This window comes from Chionomys nivalis, chromosome 15, assembly GCF_950005125.1.
Source record: "Chionomys nivalis chromosome 15, mChiNiv1.1, whole genome shotgun sequence".
NCBI lineage: Eukaryota > Metazoa > Chordata > Mammalia > Rodentia > Cricetidae > Chionomys > Chionomys nivalis.
The window spans coordinates 23,214,423-23,233,691 of NC_080100.1; the positions used below are offsets into that span (position 1 = coordinate 23,214,423).

A 19,269-nucleotide genomic window follows, 5' to 3' on the forward strand; every position below is an offset into this window, starting at 1 on the left:
ATTCTGTCTGAACTTGACATCAAAGGGTGAACAGAGAAAAACATTAAACTGGGCTGCAAAGGTGAAGACCAACAGATAAAGGTTAGTGAGGTTAGCAGAGGCAAGCTTTTGACAAACCACTTATAAAAAGGGAGATAAACATTGTATGTGGTTCTTCTGGCTGTCATGACAAAAAAACAAAAAGGTGACTTAAGTAAAAAAGGGATGGCTAATGTCGGGTGGAGGTTGGCAGGGATGCAGGTCACTCTGGCTGGATTGACATGGTAGCCCGAGAATAAGTTCCTGCTCACACTGCGCTCACCATCAAGAAACAGTAAGAGATGAACGCTGATGCTCGGCTCAGTTTCTACTTTTCCCTTTTTATTCAGTCTGGGATGTGAGGTCATGGCACGATGCTATCTACACTCCTCAGCTAAGCAACTCAGAACATCCTCACAGCCCTACTCAGAGGGGAGTATCCTCAGTGACTGCAATCACAAGGATAACAAGGAAGGTTAACTGTCATCCGCACACACTCTGAGAAGAAACGTGAGAGACCTATTAGAATTTCATGCGCTTTTTGATTCGCTCTACTTTTGGGTATTTATACCAGAACTTCATTCTCATTTATATGAACACAGACATTAATGTAGTAGGTGTATTTGACACACACACACACAAAAAAAAAAAAACCTACAGAATAATTTACATTATTATTAAGCAAAATGAGATAAAGTATAGAAAAAGTACCCTCCTTGCCCCTGCCACCTGCGGTAAGTGAGGGAGTTGGTCCACCCCTCACCAGGAAAGTGGGCCCTGCAACTGGCCTGGGCAACACAGAGAACCGACCCTGTCGGCAGAGGAGTGGGTCAGCCCTGAAGCTGTGAGCATGGGGAGAGCTGTTCTGATCACTCATCTGTCATGTGGCAGCATGGGCGGGAAAGAGACCCCCAACAAGGCCTGAGGCAGGTGAGAGAGCTGTCCCAGGACTCACCTGTCATGTGGTGGCATGGACAGGAGAGCGATTCCCCCCCCCACACTCCACCCATCGACACCTGACTGAGGCAGGTGGAGAGCTGTCCTCATTACTTATCTGTAGGTCATGTAGCAGCATGGAGTGGGGGTAAATGCCCTCCCCCACATCCTGCCTCAAGAGGGAATATAGGTGGAATCGAGATGCATGATGTGAAATACACAAAATAGTTTTTACAAAAGAAAGAAAAAACATTCCACTATCCTTACTCATCATACACAGAGATTATTTCCAAAAGGAAACACACACACACACATACACACACACACACACACAAACTGATAAACGAGTCATTTGCGGGGACAAAACTGAATAAAAGATGACGAGAAGGAAAGGCTGATTATACACCATTACTTTACATGTTCAACAGTTTTAATGTACTGCTGATCCATAAATAGTCCAAATTAAATCAGCACAGCTAATGAGAATTAAAATGGCTTAAGAATGCCAAAATGTGAAGTTCTAGAAATAATAAGCAATGAAGTCCAAGAGACAGCCAGGAGTCCCTATCTATGAAGAGATTACTGAAACAGTGTTTCTCAAAGTATAATCTGGAGCCACCTGGGAAACATAGGAAACTGGCCTAAAAAAACCGTAGATCTCTGGGATTCATACATAGTAATTTCAGGCATATGGTTCAGAGAAGCAAAGTGTAGGAATTCTCTACACTGAATCAGAACCATGAAAGGGAAGGTTGGGGAATCTGTACTCTGCTAAGCTCCCTAGGTGATGAAGCTTCTGCATACTGACAAGCAGAGAAGCCAAGCGGCCAGATGTTCACCCTTAGATAGATGGCTCTGGGGCCTGTGGCTGGAAGATTAACAGCAACAAGGTCAGTTAGAAGGCCCTGGTAGCACTCCAGATCACGTTCTTTAATGTGCTAACTACTTACATGGCTGACTGCATGTATGTAGAAAAGAATTATCTGCCCAGCAGTTAACTACAACCTAAACCACCCACCTTTATTTTTTCTTTTTATTCAAACAAAAGGAAACAAAAGCAAGGCATTCTATCTCTACCTAAGAATCAGCTATGAAGACAATAAACAGAACAACTTAACCCAATAGACGTATCATTAAATAAACTTATGTTACCCTATTCAGTAGCTTCCTAAAAACGGAAGATGGTTTCTCTGAACCACAACAGAATGGGAGAAACCAAGTGAAAACTGCTCAGTTCTTATCTGATTTGTACAATCGTGTATTTTAAATAAAGCCTTTTTGTTGGCTGACAAAGTATGTTCTGGGCAAGAAATCCTTCCCAAGTCTAAGTCTGTTTTGGTTCATCAGAAGTCTAAACCGTGACTGTCAAGGTGTCTAGTTATTAAAGCTCTGCCTCTGCCACCAGCTTCAGGTCTTATGGCACAAATAGACTGTGACAGTTGTTTTATGCCTTTGCAATATCATGGGACTTTGAAGCTAAATTCTTAACTAAAAGGCTTCCAGTCTTCCATTCCCAAGCTAAGGCATTAATCAGCCAATGGGAGAAAGGCAAGATTGAAATAAAGTAACACCACCAGGAAGAGCAACTGAAAGTCAAACCTTTGCCCCTAGCTGAAGGATATAATCCTATTCTTGTACAGGCTTCACCAATTAAAAAGATTCTTCACATGACTCTTTGCCTTTCTACAAAGTCAGAAAACCAGAGGCTTCAGGACAGAATGATGGAGGAAGGTCATTGGTTAAATAATAAAGAAACTGCCTAGGTCCATTGGATAGGCCAACCCTTAGGTGGGTGGAGTAAACAGAACAGAATGTTGGGAGAAAGAAGCTGAGTGAATGGGTCGCCATGATTCTCCCACTCCAGACAGACGCAGGTTAAGATCTTTCCTGGTAAGCCAGCTCGTGGGCTACACAGAATATTAGAAATGGGTTAGATCAATATGTAAGAGCTAGCCAATAAGAGGCCGGAACTAATGGGCCAGGCAGGGTTTAAAAGAATACGGTTTCCGTGTAATTATTTCGGGGCGTAAGCTAGCCATGCGGGCGGCCAGGTGCCCGGGAACGCAGCCCCGCCGCTCCTATTACAACAACAGAAAGCTACAGGGACACTCTGGTCAACATCTACTATGTACATTTTAACAAGTACCCTAAATAGAGACCTATTTTTCACAAAAACAAATGAACAAAAAAACCCAACATAACAAAAGAGAATGTTTTCATACAAAATCATGTTACCATGATGTTACACAGTAGCCATAGTACCAATGGCATGAAACAAGCACCTTGTCATTTTCTTTATAACCAATTCATGCGCTCTAGTTGGGTTTTACCCCAACAATATAACAAATGAGGTAAAATTCTTTCTGTTCATACCCTCTACAGAATACTGTGGTAGAAGAACTTCACACAGCCTGTTGTTCCTTAGCTGCTCTTATCCAGGCTACACCTAATGCAATCTCACTCCAAATACGCCTGAACATCAATGCAAAGCCAACTCCTATAAGTAAAAGAGAAATTCAATAAAATTGCAGAAAACAACAACAAAAAAACCTATTCTGCCCCCTCCGCTTGGTGATCACAAACCTCTGCTGTACAGCCCAGCAGTCACACTTTAAAGCTGCCATAATCTAACAGCACCACCGAGTGACGGACAAATACTAATTAGGAGATATTTCCACTCAAAGAGGGAGTCTGAGCTTTTATAGACACTGATTACCCCTACATTTTAAGAGGCTTTATTAATAGTGATCTAATTCAGAAATACAAGAGTTATTCTCAATTCAGATACTACCTGTTTTCCAGAGTCCTTGAAATCATTTCAAAATGCCGGCTCCTTCAGAAAGGGCTTGGGAGCTATGTAGCCCAACCCATCAGGAGCTAGGTGAAAGAACTTTTGAAAGCTAACATTGCAGTACAAATGTTTCATTTCGCTCAGGAAAACAAAAAATGCAAAGGGAGTCACTTACACAGAACCAGGGAGCACCTAGCGCTCCCGGCAATCCCACCTGTGCTGTGTAGACCTGAAGAGCACCAACTCATTTTGTTTCCTTGTTTCTTGAGTGTACCACTGTAAGCCCAGGGAGTCTTAGATGAAGTTGTGAGGCTAAACATACGCGGTATTTCACAATTTCTAAAAGGTGAACCTTGCAAAGTTGGGCGGATAACCAAAAAGACACACCTCTTTTCCCAAAATAGAAACAGCACACTTCCATCTGGCCAGCAACCCCCCACCTCACTGCCTTCATTTCGCTCAACTACACCATCGACCCCGGCCAAACTGCAGATCTTCTCTACCACTGCACGTTTTCTATGAACACTTCCAACACTTGGGCAAAGGGGAAAAGACATTTGCACACTGACTTCTACCAAGTGACCCTTCAACTTGCCAATCAAACAAGACTGACAAGATGCCACAGCTAAGCAAAGACTTACAATGGGTTTCTCCTAGCTCCCAAAAAATGATTATCACAAAGCATCACCAGGTTTTAATAACAGGCAGCCTACCTATTCTTGTTCGTAACTGGAAAATGGTTATATACAACTAATTCTATAGCCTTCAGGTGCTTGGAATCAACAATCACAGATGGTCAATGGGAGTTTTTCTAGAATCTAGAAAATTTACCTAGAATCTAGATAAACTGCTAACAGTCGATTTCCCTAAAGTTGTTGTGTAGCACAAAATTAAAATTTTCAAAACTGGGGAAGCTCAAACTCTGGATTCAACCCCTCCCACACACATACACACACGCCTGGTTTGCACAACTGGCAAGGCTATTAGTAAACATAACACATATGTGTATCGCGGAGTCACTGTACTTCAGAGACACAGGCTCTTCCTTTCACCCATTATCCATTCTGCTCACTTGTCCCTTATCTGACCTTCCTACATGAAAACACATCTCAAGTCAACTTTCCTGCCTCGCGGTCCCAGGCGCTTTTGAAGCGGCCAGAGACCCTGGACGGGCGACCACATTCCAGTAGGGTTTGCCCTCATCAGGCCTCGGTCCCGGGGAGTCAAGGGGGTGTGTCCGTGGCATCATGGCCCTCTCTCTGCCACCAGCAGCCGCGCACAGGAACGTTTTATCTCGGGGCGGCCTGGGGAGAGGTCCCCAAAGCGAACAACCCTCAGGCCACCGGTACACCTTCCAGCGATCGGAGTCTGTGAAGAGTCTGTACTCCCGAGGCCGGGGCGAGGGCACACGTGGCTTCCCGGTACCAGGGGCCTCTCCAAGAAAGGCTCGGGACGCCAATCTCCCACGCTCGAGGGGGGTGGGGAGGCAGGCAATCGGAGGGAGGCCGTCGGGCTTTGCGGGTGTCCCGTGTCCCGCGGGGCTCAGCCGTATCCCCCCCCACCCTTCACCCCCCCCCCATACCGGCCGTCCCCTCCAGGACCCACCAGCTGCTTCAGGTCCTCCTCCGAGAGCTCCGCGTAGCGGTACCGCTGCTGCTCGAACTCGTAGCGGGTGGTTTTCGCCACCACCACCACCCGCGAGGGGCGGAAGCCGCCGTCGGCGCGGCTACCGCGGCCCGCCAGCTCGCGCGGCTGCCCGTGCCCCAGGTGCCGCCGGCCGTCCACGCCCGAGCCCCGCAGAGCCGCCCGGCCACCCGCCACGCGCCGGCAGCTGCCCAGGAGGAAGCCCCGGTAGCAAGTCATGGTCCGCCGAGCTGCGGCTGCAGGCTCGCACTCCCCGCCGCCAGCACCACGCCGGGCGCGCAGAGGTTAAGTGCGGGGACGTGCGTGAAAAGCGCCACTAGCGGGGAGACGTGCCCAGACGCCGGCGCGGGCGGGGAGCCCCCGAGACGACCTGAGGGGGGCGGGGGAGGGGGGCGGGGAACGGGGCTGGCCTACGGGTGGTGGGTTTTATTTGTTTGTTTATCCGTTTCCTTCCTGCGCCTGCGCATTGGCCTCTCGGCCCGGCCCCACCTCCTTCTCCACCCTCAGAATCCTCTCTGTGCCCGCCCCCAGACCGGCGCCATCAGCCAATCAGAGTTCGGGGAGGTTTGGGAGCCCGAGGGGCTGCAGGGATTGGCTGTGGCTGAGAGAGGGCAGGAATTCTATTTGGCGTTTGAGCTGCCTGAGGAAATCCAGCTGGAACCGGTCTAAGGCGGCCTAGGGGGAGCTGGCTGAGTTTTGAGTGCCTGGCGGGAAAGCGAGGGCCTTGAGCATCTTCACCTCGGTGTTTTCATTATGGCCTAGCTTTCTGGCCCCGTTCTTGGCTTGGGTGAATGTTAACCAGTGTCTGCTGGATAGCTTCGGTAAGCGATGAGGACACTGACCTTGCCCAAAGCGGCCAAGTTTGCCTGATGCCAAATGAAGCTGCCGAGCCCTTTATTAGAGAGGAATGACAGCGAGAAGGATCATAGAGCATTAACACGAGCTCAGAGATCTAAGCTCCTCGTCGTCCTGATCGCCAAAAAGCACCAGTCTAGAGAGCCCGTGCAGTCAGTGAGAAACGTGGAAGATAATGAGAGAAGGAGTCTTGCCTGGCGGTGGTGTCTCTGTAGACAGGAAGATAAAGGTTGGAAAAATTGGGTAGGGCCAGACTGAAGGTTTAAAATGTTCGCTCGCACTTTGCCCTTTATTCTTTGCCCAGAGTGAAGCAAGCTCAAAACAGTGTTTGATGATTATTGATCTGGCTTTGGAATGTTGGGTAGTCTTGAAAGCCAGAGCAAGGGAGACTGTCAGTCTGTGGGGACAGTTACACAACCATAGAAATCTAGGCTGGTCTAAGAATACTGCGAATAGAAGGGAAAGTTTCTCTGAAGGAAAAGTTCTAAGACAGTGCACAACCTAGTAATACGGTACCTGCCTCTGAGGTCCTTGCTTCTTTGCAGCCCTGGCACCCCCAGGAAGTGGTTTCTGGATTCCAGGCACGCTCTTTCATATTTATGAGACTCAGGTGCCTCTGTAATGTCAGACCTATTACCTCTAACCAGAAAATTACAGTTTTGTCTCCCACTTTCCAGAAACAACTCAATGGGATATCCTCGTCAAACCTTACTTTGGATGCTTTCTTCTGCCTCCCCAAAGCATTGCTTCATTAAAACATCCTCTCAGAGGGATCAGAAGTATCTTGAATTCTCTCTCCCTAGTGGATATTCCACTCAAGTTCTTAAACATAGCCATGTCTATGACATTGAAAACTTTGAAGAATGAAAGAACCTTCAAAGCCCCAGTTGTCTCCTTTCCCCTATCTCCCTTTTACATACAGATTCTGAACAGAATAACCTGTTAATCAGTCATCGACACATTCATGCTACCAACTTTTTTTTTTTTTTTGCTGAGGAACGGGGTTGGGGTTGGAGCTTAGTTTGTGTTTCTAATCCATCCTCGTGGGAAACACCAACCTTTTGTATTCTCCCTGTTTTCTTCACTACTCTTATTTCCAAAGTTACCAAATGACCAGATGGGAACCCTGAAGATACCATTTAATCCTTAAATCCCTTGGTTATGTGAAGCACTGAATTGGCCCAGTTCTTTCTGGAGTATTTGGCTGTTGACGCTGAGCATGCCAGTGACCTCTGTTCCCTCTCTTGGGTTCTTCCTAGACCCATCTCTGAGATGTAGCTCCTAACATTGACTCCTAAAGCGTTCTTTCTCTCCCTTGCTCCCCCACTCCATTCTCCGTGGCGAATTCATCCACTGTTGTGTAATAAAGAGTTTGGGCCTTCAAATACTGATTCAGATCCCAACTTTAGTGTGTATTTGTTTTGTGAACCTTGAACTGGTTGCTTAACCTTTCTGAGCCTATTTCTTCATTTATAAAACAGTAGCTGCCTTCTAAAGTCGTCCATAAGTGAATAAACGCCTAACCCTATGTCCACTGTAAATTAAGCCCTACAAATATTAGCCTCCTTTGCCTTAAATGACTTCAGCTATTATCAGTGTCTTAAGCCCACATCTGAAGCCTTAACTTCAGATCTTTATTTGTAGCTTACTATAGGGTGTCTCTTCAGTTCAAATATACAACATCTATTAGTGGACACTAAATTATATTTGAATAGAACATTCTTCCAGGTGCTGGAAATCAAATGATAAAGGGTCTATGTTCTTTGGGAGCCTAAGATTGTACAATGGTAGAATTCTACAGAGTGTTTCTAAGAAATCAGAGGAGCAGGTTTCAATTCAGCTTAAGAGTTAGGGAAGATATCCCGGAAATGTCTCGAACTAACACACATTAAAACATTAATGTCTGCCAGGCGGTGGTGGCGCTTGCCTTTAAACCCAGCACTTGGGAGGCAGAGGCAGGCGGATCTCTGTGAGTTTGAGGCCAGTCTGACCTACAAGAGCTAGATCCTGGATAGGCTCCAAAGCTACAAAAAAAAACCCTGTCTCGAAAAACAAAACAAAACATTAGTGTCGTCAAGAATGAGAAAGGATCAGGGTGGTCGTGGTGCATGCCTTTAACCTCATCACTCAGGAAGCAGAGAGACAGATCTATGTGAGTTCAAGGCCAACCTGCTCTATAGAGCAAGTTCCAGAATAGCCCCCAAACTACAGAAAAGCCCTGTCTTGAACTCCCCCCGCAATGAGAAAGGAATTCTACAGAAGAAATAGCATAAACAAATGTGTAGAGACCCAGTGAAGCAGCTACTCTGAATTTCCAGCGAATTGTGAGTAGTAGGGCCACACTGGGAGACAATACTACAGATGGGGACAGAGGAAAGAGCTACATCCATGCGAAGGGACTGGGCTTTTAAGCTATACATATTAGAAAACTGCAAAAGGACAGGATGGCATAATTAGCTTTGCAAAATGATTAAAATTTTCTCAAAAGAAACACTTGCAGTACGTAAACCCCTTGAGAGATGTTCAGCCATATTAAAAATCAGAAAGATACAAATTAAGATCAGAGTGGAATGCTTTTTATTCCCTAGACTGGATAAAATTAAGAAGTTCTAGGATGTTCTAGTTAGAAGACAATCAAGCTATCAAGACCTTATTGGCCTAAAGCATTCATCAATCATTTCCATGATTCTACCATTACTACAGTTCACAAATACTGTCTTAGAAGTTCTAATATGTTCTTATATTTCAGTTTGATAACTTCAAGTCTGATATTTTTTTAAAAAGCAATCAGTACAGTAGAGTATATATGGGAGTTATGATCTGTTACAAAACTGGTATTCATGGGACAGGGTATCAGTTTCACATCTCTCAGACAAGAAAATTTTAAAGTTACTGAATTGCACACTCTAAATCCCAGTGGTTTAGTATGGCGAAGCTGGTGTGGCTTTTGTTCCATTCTTTTGTTTTGTTTTGGTTTGATTTGGGGTTCTCTGTATACAATTCTGGCTGTCCTGGAACTAGCTCTGTAGACCAGGCTGGCCTTAAACTCACAGAGATCTGCCTGCCCCCGCCTTCCAAGTACTGGGATTAAAGTTGTGTGCTCTCAGGCCCAGCTGTAGTTTTCTAAGGAACGATCCAAGTAAGTACATGATAGCCACATCTTAAGCAAATATTACTGTTCCTAACATTTTATGAAAGTGTCGTGTGTCGTTGATGTCTTCAGTTTGGAGATTTCCAGGTGTCTTAAAATGTACTCTTTGCAGTCTCTACAGCACTCACGCCATGTGTGCCCCTCTTTATAACATTGATATAGTCTTGGACTTGAAGGATATTTTTCACTGGGAATGAAGGGTACCTTGCTTTGGTAATAATGGATTATGTGGTGGTTTGATTGATTAATGTCCCCAATAGGTTTGAGTATTTGAACACTTAGTCTCTGGTTGGTAACATTTGGATAGATTAGCGAACCTTCAGGAAGTATGTCACTGGAGTTGGTCTTTGAGAGTGGATAGCCTGGTCCCATTTCTGATTCATTCTGCTTCCTGCCGGTGGTTAGAAAAGTGATCTCTCAGCTTCCTGCTCTGGCTTCCTGTGGCAATGCTTCCCCACCATTGTGGACTCTCCCTCTGGAACTATAGGTTGAAATAAACTCTTCCTTCTGTGAGTCCCCTTGGTTTGGATGCTTTATCACATCAACAAAAAGTAAGTCATAAAGGATTTAAAATAAGATTTGGTAACAGAAAACATTTTAGTGATTCATAATTAAGCTAAACAATTGGAGTAAATACTATTGAAAAAGAATGTTTAGATCGTCTTAAAATATCTTAATTCAACATAAAATTAGAAGTTTTTGATAAAAATAGCTTGTCTGAAAATCCAGAATGTAGGATTAGCAATCAGCTGTCTTAATAACTTAAGAAAATTGATATTATTGTATAATTGGTTACCTCTTATTGAAAGGAGATAAAGTTTGAAAAAAAAAACTAAAAAACAAAAAGGAAGGGGGAGGAAGGCTAGATTTTTCTTTTAATCAAGATGAAGAAATATTGCGTGATATCTCATGTTTCTGCTCTTTGTCACTGTTTCATGATCCAGAAGTTTTTACTGTCCCTGCCTTGCTGACATTCTAACCTACTTGGGGGTCTCCTGACATTTCTGTATAGGCCACAAGTTTGTTTCTCCTTTGCTATCTGTACAGAAGACCAAAGAAAGTCAGAGTCGATTCAGCTTATAGTAAAATAGTTGGCACACAGACAAAATGTTGCTTCATTTCCATTCCAGTATAGGAACAAGGAGAAACATGCAAAGAAATAAAGGGGCCTCTGCTTTCTGCTTTAACAGTTATCCTATAATTACAGTGTTCCCAAAAGCTAAGGTCTCATAGGTGAACCAGTGCTTCCATATCGCCCTCAAGTGCCTCCCCGACTCTATTATGTTCCTAGTAAGAATTATCCACCGAGGGGGTTCTGCACCAGAGTTCCTTTTATAATCTTAATTATCTAAGTTACTCCTTTCCCTGTAGCTATCTCTATCTCTTCAGTATCCCTTTTCTCTTTTCTTCTGAACATATTAATCAAATCTTACTCTTAAGAGCTTATTCAGCTGCAGTATGCTAAACTGTGAGATTTGAGCTGAGCTTTGGTTGATAAATACGTACATGCGGATGCTTTTGTTGTTAGGAAGGCAATTAAGCAATGTTAACTTTTAAAATATCTATTCAGATATATACTTGCAAAGAACTGTTTCTCCAGTGTAGCAGTCTGTACGGTTATACCTTATTACAAGTATGTACGTGAGGGTTCAGATCACATTCAGAAACCGTTCAGGATCCTGAATCCTTATCCTGGGATGGAACTGTTTAGGGTCACTAATAAAATAAAACATGGCCCTAAGTACTGAGACTGATTTTCATATTTGCTTCATAAAATATCTCTGAAATATCAAAAGGGCATAAAATCATCTTCTGAAAAATATTGAAATTACTATACCATAATGGTAGAATTTGAGATAGTCATTTGACTATATATAATACATTTGTTGTAAAAGGGTTTCTACATATCCACACACTACGAGACTATATTAATGACAATCACATAAATAAAGAACATTGATATTTGGCTTTTGTATTTTTTAACACATGGTAATATATTACATTTTGTTCCATTATTCACCAACAGTTGTGAACTGATTGTGAGTCACATACATAAGATACAATGAATACAAGTCCATGAGTGGACACTTTTGTAAAAGAATTTCTCCCTGAATATATGTATTAGGAAACTGAAAATGCAAGTGAAAATATACATTTCTTAGAAGATAAACATGATTTAATAAAATGCCTTGCAGCTATAATATTTTTAAAGATATGACTGTAAATTTAGTAAAGTATTTTTTCTATAACCAGACAATGTATGACTAAAATGAATACTTTAGTTAGATATTTATCAAAGCCAACAATTTATACTTTTAATTTTTATATTCATCAACATGATGAGTTATCCAAATTAGTTATTAAATCCTATTCTAGATTAAGATGAATTTTTATCTTCTGAAGTTCATTTCTTAAATTCTGTCCACAATATTCAAAATGTAAAACATAAAACTTTTAATTACAATAAATTGTGTTTCTTTAATTTAAAAAAAAAAAAAACCTCTTCAAGGTATGTGCAGCATCTCCTCGGTTAGGACGGTCTGGCATTTCAGGAGAGTGACCAGTTTCTGTAGATATATTGGTGAAGGAGAGAGCTCTATGGACAGACAACTGACTGTCTGTAGTTCCACCTTGAAGGGCCTGTGACGAACGTAAAATATTTCATTACATGATGTCATATTTAGACTTAATATCAAACGCAGATAAACATGAGTAGCTTAGTGATAAGGAAATGAAAGATAAAAATATATGTTTAAATGATGTCAGAAAATATTGCTAATAATCTTCATGCCCACCTATATCAAGTGTGGTTGATGTTAGCTCATGTATACTCTTCTTTTGCAGCTTTTGAGTTTATCATCATCATTAGTATATATGTGTGTTTGTGTGTGTGTGTGTGAGAGAGAGAGAGAGAGAGAGAGAGAGAGACAGAGAGAGAGAGAGAGAGAAAGAGAGAGAGAGAGAGAGAGAGAGAGAGAGAGAGAGAGAGAGAGAGAGAGAGAGAGAGAGAAGGAGAGAGGGAGGGAGGGAGAGAGATGGGGCACACATGTGTGCTAAGGCATGCGCATGCGTAAGGAGGCAAAGGATAACTCTGTGACGTTGGTTCCCTCCTTCCACCTCTACGTGGGCTCTGCGGCTCAAACTCAGGTTGTCAGGTTTGAGTGATACATGTTTTCTTACCAACAATGTCACTAATAATTTTAAAGATGACATTTTCTAACAAATGTTATTTAATTCATGGGCAACGAAATCCAAACAGGCATTTTATAGCTTCTGTAACATTTTAGCATAGTTTGCAATAGCTTCTGAAGAAGGTGCTGTGAGGGGGAACAATAGCAGAAGGAGGGTCCTGTGATTGACAGTTTCTTATATCATTTCCATTTATTTAACAGTCACATAGTTGCAGCCCCTTCCTAAAGTAAAAGTTTCATACTGTGTCTCATTAGTTAAATTTTGCCATTTCATATCTATTTCATGTTGACATTTTCTAGTAGAATTCATTTTGTTGTGGACAATATAAACATTGTAATATGAAAGATAATGTACTTATTCATTTCATTAAATGTGGAGAATCATAAACCTTTTGTTCAATAGATTTGTTTAAAGTAGAAAATCATACTCATATGAATTTATCAACCTAATCTGAACACACAGTAGAATTTTCCTTTTAATTATAATTTTAATAATTAAGAAAAGTCTTTCATTCTGTTTTATATGTTCTTTAATTATTTTTTAAATTATGTATAATTAGAAAAGCTTTAAGATTTTCGAATGATTGAAAGTTGGAAATGCTCATCACATGACCATTTTACATTGCCAATCCCTGTAGACAGAATTGTGCTGAATGAAGCAGGCACTGAAAATGACTAGGTGGCTCTGTTAGAACAGCTCTGTCCACAAACACAGCAGTGCTTACTAGGTCTTTGGCATTGCGCCCCACCAATAGTGGTATCAGGGTGCTACATTCAAATCCACACTTCAGGACAAACAGCAAAATCTAAAAATCATCTTACTGCTGATTCTGTTCAGCCTAGGTTCGTTTGTGACCCCTGATCCAGTTTTAAGGAGTAGTCATTTTTGCCCTAGTCAGAGGAGGACCTTGCAGATAATACTTAGGCCATTTAGGTGTTTCTCTAGGCAATCAAATTCTAAAAGAGGAATAAATATGATTTTCAGGACTTAAAACTAGATTTACCTGCATCCCCATTGCATAGATTTCTGTTGCCTCTAGCTGTCTGTAGTCAGTAATAGGCTGAACCGTGGGAAAATGAGTGTGAGTCATGGCTACTTTCAAGGTAGCAATGTAATACTTTAAATTGTGAGTGGTCTTTTTTGGAATTTATAGGCAAATGACCTACAGGTGTCACAGGGAAGCCAACTTGAAGGCCCCTCAGAGAAGAGATTTTTCCAACCTTCTGGATACAAACAGCCAGGCCCCAACCACCACTCACTTAAAGCAACCCGAGACTGGACTATGCTCACCATGATGCTTTTAGGCTTCTGACCTAACAAGAGTTATTTACCTGATCCATTTTTAGTGACTTGTATGAAGTCCTCCTCGTCCTCGTCACAGCTGAACTGCTGGAGGACTGTGTCCGATTGGCTGTCAACCGGATCGCCATCAGCGTGCTTCCTGAGGCTTCGGAGGGCAACAAGACGGTGATGTATCGCTGCATACAGATAGCCTATGTCTTTGGCACTAGCCTTTGTGAGAAATGGATAATGTCTATGTTTACATCTCTTTTTATCTCTCATTGTTTCTAAAGGACAGAACTGTATTACATAAATCTGGAAGGTAAAGAAATGCCCACAGCCCAACATGTTAAAAAGTAAAGCTGATCCATTTTACACCAGATTGTATCCCAAAGTGAGCAGTGTTGTGAGATCTCAATCCATACATGTTAAGTGAAGCAAATGCAGTTTCGTAATTTAAGAATTCTCTTTGAATTGAGACCTTTAAGATGGTTCCTCTCTGCTCATGCTCAGAGGAAAAGGCCTTCTGCTTCTTCTCATCACTCCACTTCCCCACCCTCCAACCCACACAGCTTTGTGGAGAAGGTCGGAGGAATGGTGACATTTTCAGACATCGTACTTCTCAGAACATCTCAGAGCTAAATTTTGGTTGTCATTAATATAAAGATGATTGCAGCAGTACTTAAAACTGGTATAGCATTAGCTATGAAACAAAAAACAACTAGTACAGACATACCGTCCCTCTTCCTTTTACAAAGGGGATATTACGTCCTTAAATGATAAAGAGGACTTATCGTCTTAGCATCTTACTCTTTTTTTGTTTGTTTTTTGTATTGCTGCTGATTGAACTTTTCCTAACACTTTACTACCTAGGTCACTTATACCTGATGGAGCACTTTAAATTAATAAAATTTGGGGTTTTGTCACATACCATTTTTTCTTCTTTACTTAGTGGCAGTCTATCCACTTATACTATTATCTACTTCCATATCATTTGGCTTCTCATATCTTTCAAATATTCCAAGTCTCAGGCTATGGGGAAAACCCAGTTGGGGATAGAAGTTTGGGGGTGGTGGGAAGAAAGCTTTGTTCTTGGCAGCTCTCTTGGATTGCATCTTGTATTTGAGGGCAGGCATTCCTGCTGCAGGGAACAACACTGCTTTCCTGCGTTACCCTGGAGATTGTCTCATGTCTGGCATTGGAATTTGCTGCTGGACTGGTTGTGACATGCTGGCCTTGTGCTTTTCCATTCCTCACTGGATGCTTTGCTGTGACCACAAAGCCTCCTCTATCTGGGTAACCACGCTAGTGGCAGGTTAAGACTCTGCTGACCTCCTAGGAGCCACTGTGCCCATGTAAACACTGGGAACTCATATGCTTACTGACATAATTTCAGTAGGAAAGGAAATGCTAGGTGGTAACATCCAAATGTCTTAGAATGAGGACCAACTAATTGATATTGGCTTTGGTGTCAATTTGAATAGATGTTAGGCTGTATTAAACTGTCAGTAATCATAATGGGTGGCAGATTTCTTTGCCAACCGTGCAGATTATTTTTTTCACGCAAGGGCTTAGCTGAACCATGCAGATTATTATAACATGATGCAAAAATGAATTAGGAATTGCAAGAGGCTAATTATTGTATTAGTAGAATGACGCCCTTATAACTGAAATCAGTAACTTACCTGAATTAAGAATATTTTTATACTATCGTCTTCTAAATCGGTCGCAGTCATTCGCAGATTTCTGTGATTTGCTCTCTGAATCTTCATCTGGGTCCAAAGTCTGCTGTTGAGGACCAGCCTCAGGTTGCCTTGGTTGCGCATGACTATGACAAGAAAATGAACAAGTCACTTTAGAGTTCATAATGCCTTAACCTGGAAGAAAAATCTTTTAAGGAAAAGCTAATCCTGTAGTTGTCTTTCGAGCTGTGTTTTCACTAGTGAGTGGTAATTTAGCTAGATTATAACTCGGTTTTAAAATTGGACCTCACATTAGAGAAAGTTTGTGTATTTACTTACTTTAATTTCAGTGTTAGAATTCTATTTTTGTAGAAATTTTAAATTATTAAATTTAAAAGGCTTCTTTGAAGACCTGGTGTCATGAAGATTATCTAAGAAAAGTTTACAATGAAAAAAATCAGAAGCAAAGTTTAAGTGTTCAAAATGTTAAATCAGATCCATTACAGCTCAGCCATTAAAGAGAACACTGAAAATCCGCTAACAGTACTGAAGAAAGTTTCTCATGTGGAAGGACAATCATGGAATAGTGTGTAGAAAATGCCAGATCAGTACAGCACCATGAACCACAAACTGTGCAGTCTGCATAGAAGTGTACAGAGGAAGACATTCACAGAATGTGTTTTGCTAACACGCTATATCTAGAGGATAGACCTTGACACCATTTTATCTATTCTTTGGTTGATTTATTTGCTGCTTTCTGTGGTGAGCCCACATTACCCACATAATAACAACAACAATAAAGGTGTTTAGAAATTTTGGTCTTAATTGTTTTCCTGGCGAGCAGCAGAAGTAAACCTGAGTAGTGAACAATCAGTACTTCCTTGGTTGCATGATTTAGCAACCTGTTTACCCATTACAAAGTTGAAAACCCTGTTCTTGGTCTTTTGTTCTGAATTCTATTCCTTTCCAGTTTTTGAGCTTGACATTTGAAATTCAACAAATCCTTTTATTCCCTGGTCCAGATTCTTTTTTTTTTTTTTTTTTTTTTTTTTTTTTTTTTTTTTTTTGGTTTTTCAAGACAGGGTTTCTCTGTGGCTTTGGAGCCTGTCCTGGAACTAGCTCTTGTAGACCAGGCTGGTCTCGAACTCACAGAGATCCGCCTGCCTCTGCCTCCTGAGTGCTGGGATTAAAGGCGTGCGCCACCTAGTCCAGATTCTATGTGTAATTTTCTTCAAAACGTTGACTTCTCAGAACTGTCTGGCAAGATAATTCACCGCACCAGCCCTCTACCCTTGCTCATATGTAGTTTGGGCCTCTGAACAAAGGCCAGTGTGCCCTTTTGGATGCCAAACATCTGAAATCTTCCCCCAGCTTCTGATCACCCATTTGCTGCAGGACGCAACAGTTACTCACTTGTTTCCTCAGAAGCTGACCCCTCATCCCAGCTCCACACTGTGTTTGGATGCCAAGGATACATGATGTGTCAGGTATTCCTTTCCCCCAAACTTTGAACATTACAAAGCTATTTGCCTTATACCCCTTCTGATGCTAATAATACCACTGTTCAGGTGTGGGCTTAGCTTTGACACAGGTGCTTTCCACACAGCGTCTCATCAGATTTTCACAGCTGCTCAAAAGGCTTGAGTTATAGTATCTTACTAAATTTTCATAAACACTGAAAAGACCACAGACTACAGTTGTTCACAATTTGAATTCATATGGTCAAGCCATTTCTTTGGGGTTGCTAGCCAGTGCTGGAGGAAAAATTTGAACCCATGCTGTCTGATAGGTGAGCTTCCTTGAAATGGGAAGCTCCTAGAGTAAATTAGAAATCGTTTTCCATCATCAGATTTATTGGTGTGTTTGGTAATGCATCTGCAGAAAGCAGTGTGAATCTTCAGGAACGATGTTTACCCATTTTCCCTACAGCATTGTTTCTTACTTAGTCTTGACTGCAGTGTCCCACAGTCACCGCTTGCTATGTCATTCAGTCGCAAGATTCCTCGGCCCCTTTCAGTCCAGGTTTGTGTTATTTTGGTGAATACAAAGATCTTGCAGTTGATCTAAATGACAATTGTTTAAAATGTCAGATATATTAAAAAATTTTTAGATTAAATTATTTCTTGTGCCCTAATGCTTTTGTATCTGACTTGTCTTGTACTTATTTAATCTTTGTTATGATTAATGAACTAGAACTTGAGATTTATTTAACTTTCAAGAATGTGCAATCTCTGAATAGTTCAAACTGGAAAAATATAAAAATAACATCATGGAGTGAAATGAAAAGGGTTCCCGGTCCTTGCTTTCCACCCTACACGCCTGTAACTCCTGTATTTCACATATCTTTTAGAGATGTTTGCAGGTGTACATGCCAAAAAAAAGTTTTCATCTTTTTCTAAAACTATAGGTTACCATGTATACTTGCTGCTTTCTTATGTGTCTATATGCCAATTTCTGCATTAAATTTGATATTATTTTTGGCCACATAATGTTATTTGAAAGAAATGAATCATGGATTTGCATGCTAAAGTATTTCGAACACAGCACACGGACATGAAGAGCTATGACATGATTAGACAGTGACCCTTGTGGCAATTTAATGGTTTCCAGTTATCAAATACTCCCGTGCATAAGACGTCGTCTTGCACATCCAAATGAAAATGCAGTGTGCCAGAGACTGACTTCTAACAGTTACTTCAGTTAGGCCAGAATTAAACCTTGAGATGCATTTATTTGGAGTAAAAGTATCCTTAGGTCATAGTGGAAATGCAGGGGAGTGGAGAGGATGTGGGAGAAGATGAAGTCTGACAGTGGAGCACTGGTCCCTTTTAACAATAGTGAGTCCACAGAGAGTCCCTGACACCACAGCCCCAATCAGAGACAGCATCCATCTGCCAAGTTCTTGATTTATGCAAAAGCTACACTTTAATAAACAATAATAACAAGAAAAGCTTTTTATCTTTAACTGGAATCAAGTCACCTTTCAGGATTAGTAGAGCTGATCGTAGTAATGGCATTGCTTGTGAGAGAAGTAGGAAGTAGAAGTCTGAAGTCATTCTAAGACAGAACCCAGAACACCATGTGCACAAGACCCAGAACTTGGTTCATTGCCTCTTTCTTCTTCCAGAACAGTGATTGTAGACCTTCTCTCTCTCTCTCTCTGTCTCTCTCTCTCTCTCTCTCTCTCTCTCTCTCTCACACACACACACACACACACACACACACAGAGAGAGAGAGAGAGAGAGAGAGAGAGAGAGAGAGAATTTAAGACTAACAGTGCCTTAGTTTAACAATGAAATTTTACAAACCACAAATAGTTTTTTTTCGAACAACTTAGTCTTTATGAAACTCTATTTTTAGCTATTTTTGAAGATGTCTATGCTGATGTTGGCTTTAGTCTATATAATACTAGAAAAAGTAATACAAACCTTTAATACATTATGTTCTGTTTCTTCTCCTGTTATGACATCAATTTTCTCAAGCAAGCATTTTTGTGATGGTTTAGAAGAAAAGGCAGCAGCTGATTCAATTAGGGATAGATTTTTAATAGAGTCTGTTCCAAAGAGAAAGCAGGAGGAAAAATGTGTGAGACCCTGTTTCCTCTGTCATGAAGGTTGTGTTCTAACCTTGTTAGTACATATTCTTACCTTATGGTTTAAAGGCCAAACTGTTTGAATGGGTTACAATCACCTAATTTACTCTCCCATAGCATTAAGTCA

General features: G+C 41.6%; 2 protein-coding genes across 4 annotated transcripts in view; both read right to left on the reverse strand.

Annotated features, from left to right (window-relative positions):
- The window catches only part of Nadk2 (NAD kinase 2, mitochondrial), a 41,743-nt gene extending 35,953 nt beyond the window's left edge, over positions 1-5,790 (reverse strand). The window contains exon 1 of one of the 3 annotated variants that reach the window (XM_057790047.1): positions 5,351-5,789. In XM_057790047.1, coding sequence (XP_057646030.1) covers positions 5,351-5,608 — 258 coding nt within the window. In that variant the 5' untranslated portion in view covers positions 5,609-5,789. Of the gene's footprint in view, positions 1-5,350 lie in introns of all 3 variants that reach the window. The other 2 variants (XM_057790049.1, XM_057790050.1) reach the window with 2 other exon arrangements.
- A 5,484-nt stretch (positions 5,791-11,274) lies between these two features.
- Ranbp3l (RAN binding protein 3 like) overlaps positions 11,275-19,269 on the reverse strand; it is a 43,143-nt gene continuing 35,148 nt past the window's right edge. The window contains exons 11-15 of the mRNA XM_057789863.1: positions 18,979-19,103; positions 17,493-17,613; positions 15,554-15,696; positions 13,919-14,099; positions 11,275-12,035 (exon numbers count right to left, since the gene is read on the reverse strand). Of these exons, the coding sequence (XP_057645846.1) occupies positions 11,992-12,035; positions 13,919-14,099; positions 15,554-15,696; positions 17,493-17,613; positions 18,979-19,103 (614 nt within the window). The 3' untranslated portion in view covers positions 11,275-11,991. The remainder of the gene's footprint in view (positions 12,036-13,918; positions 14,100-15,553; positions 15,697-17,492; positions 17,614-18,978; positions 19,104-19,269) is intronic.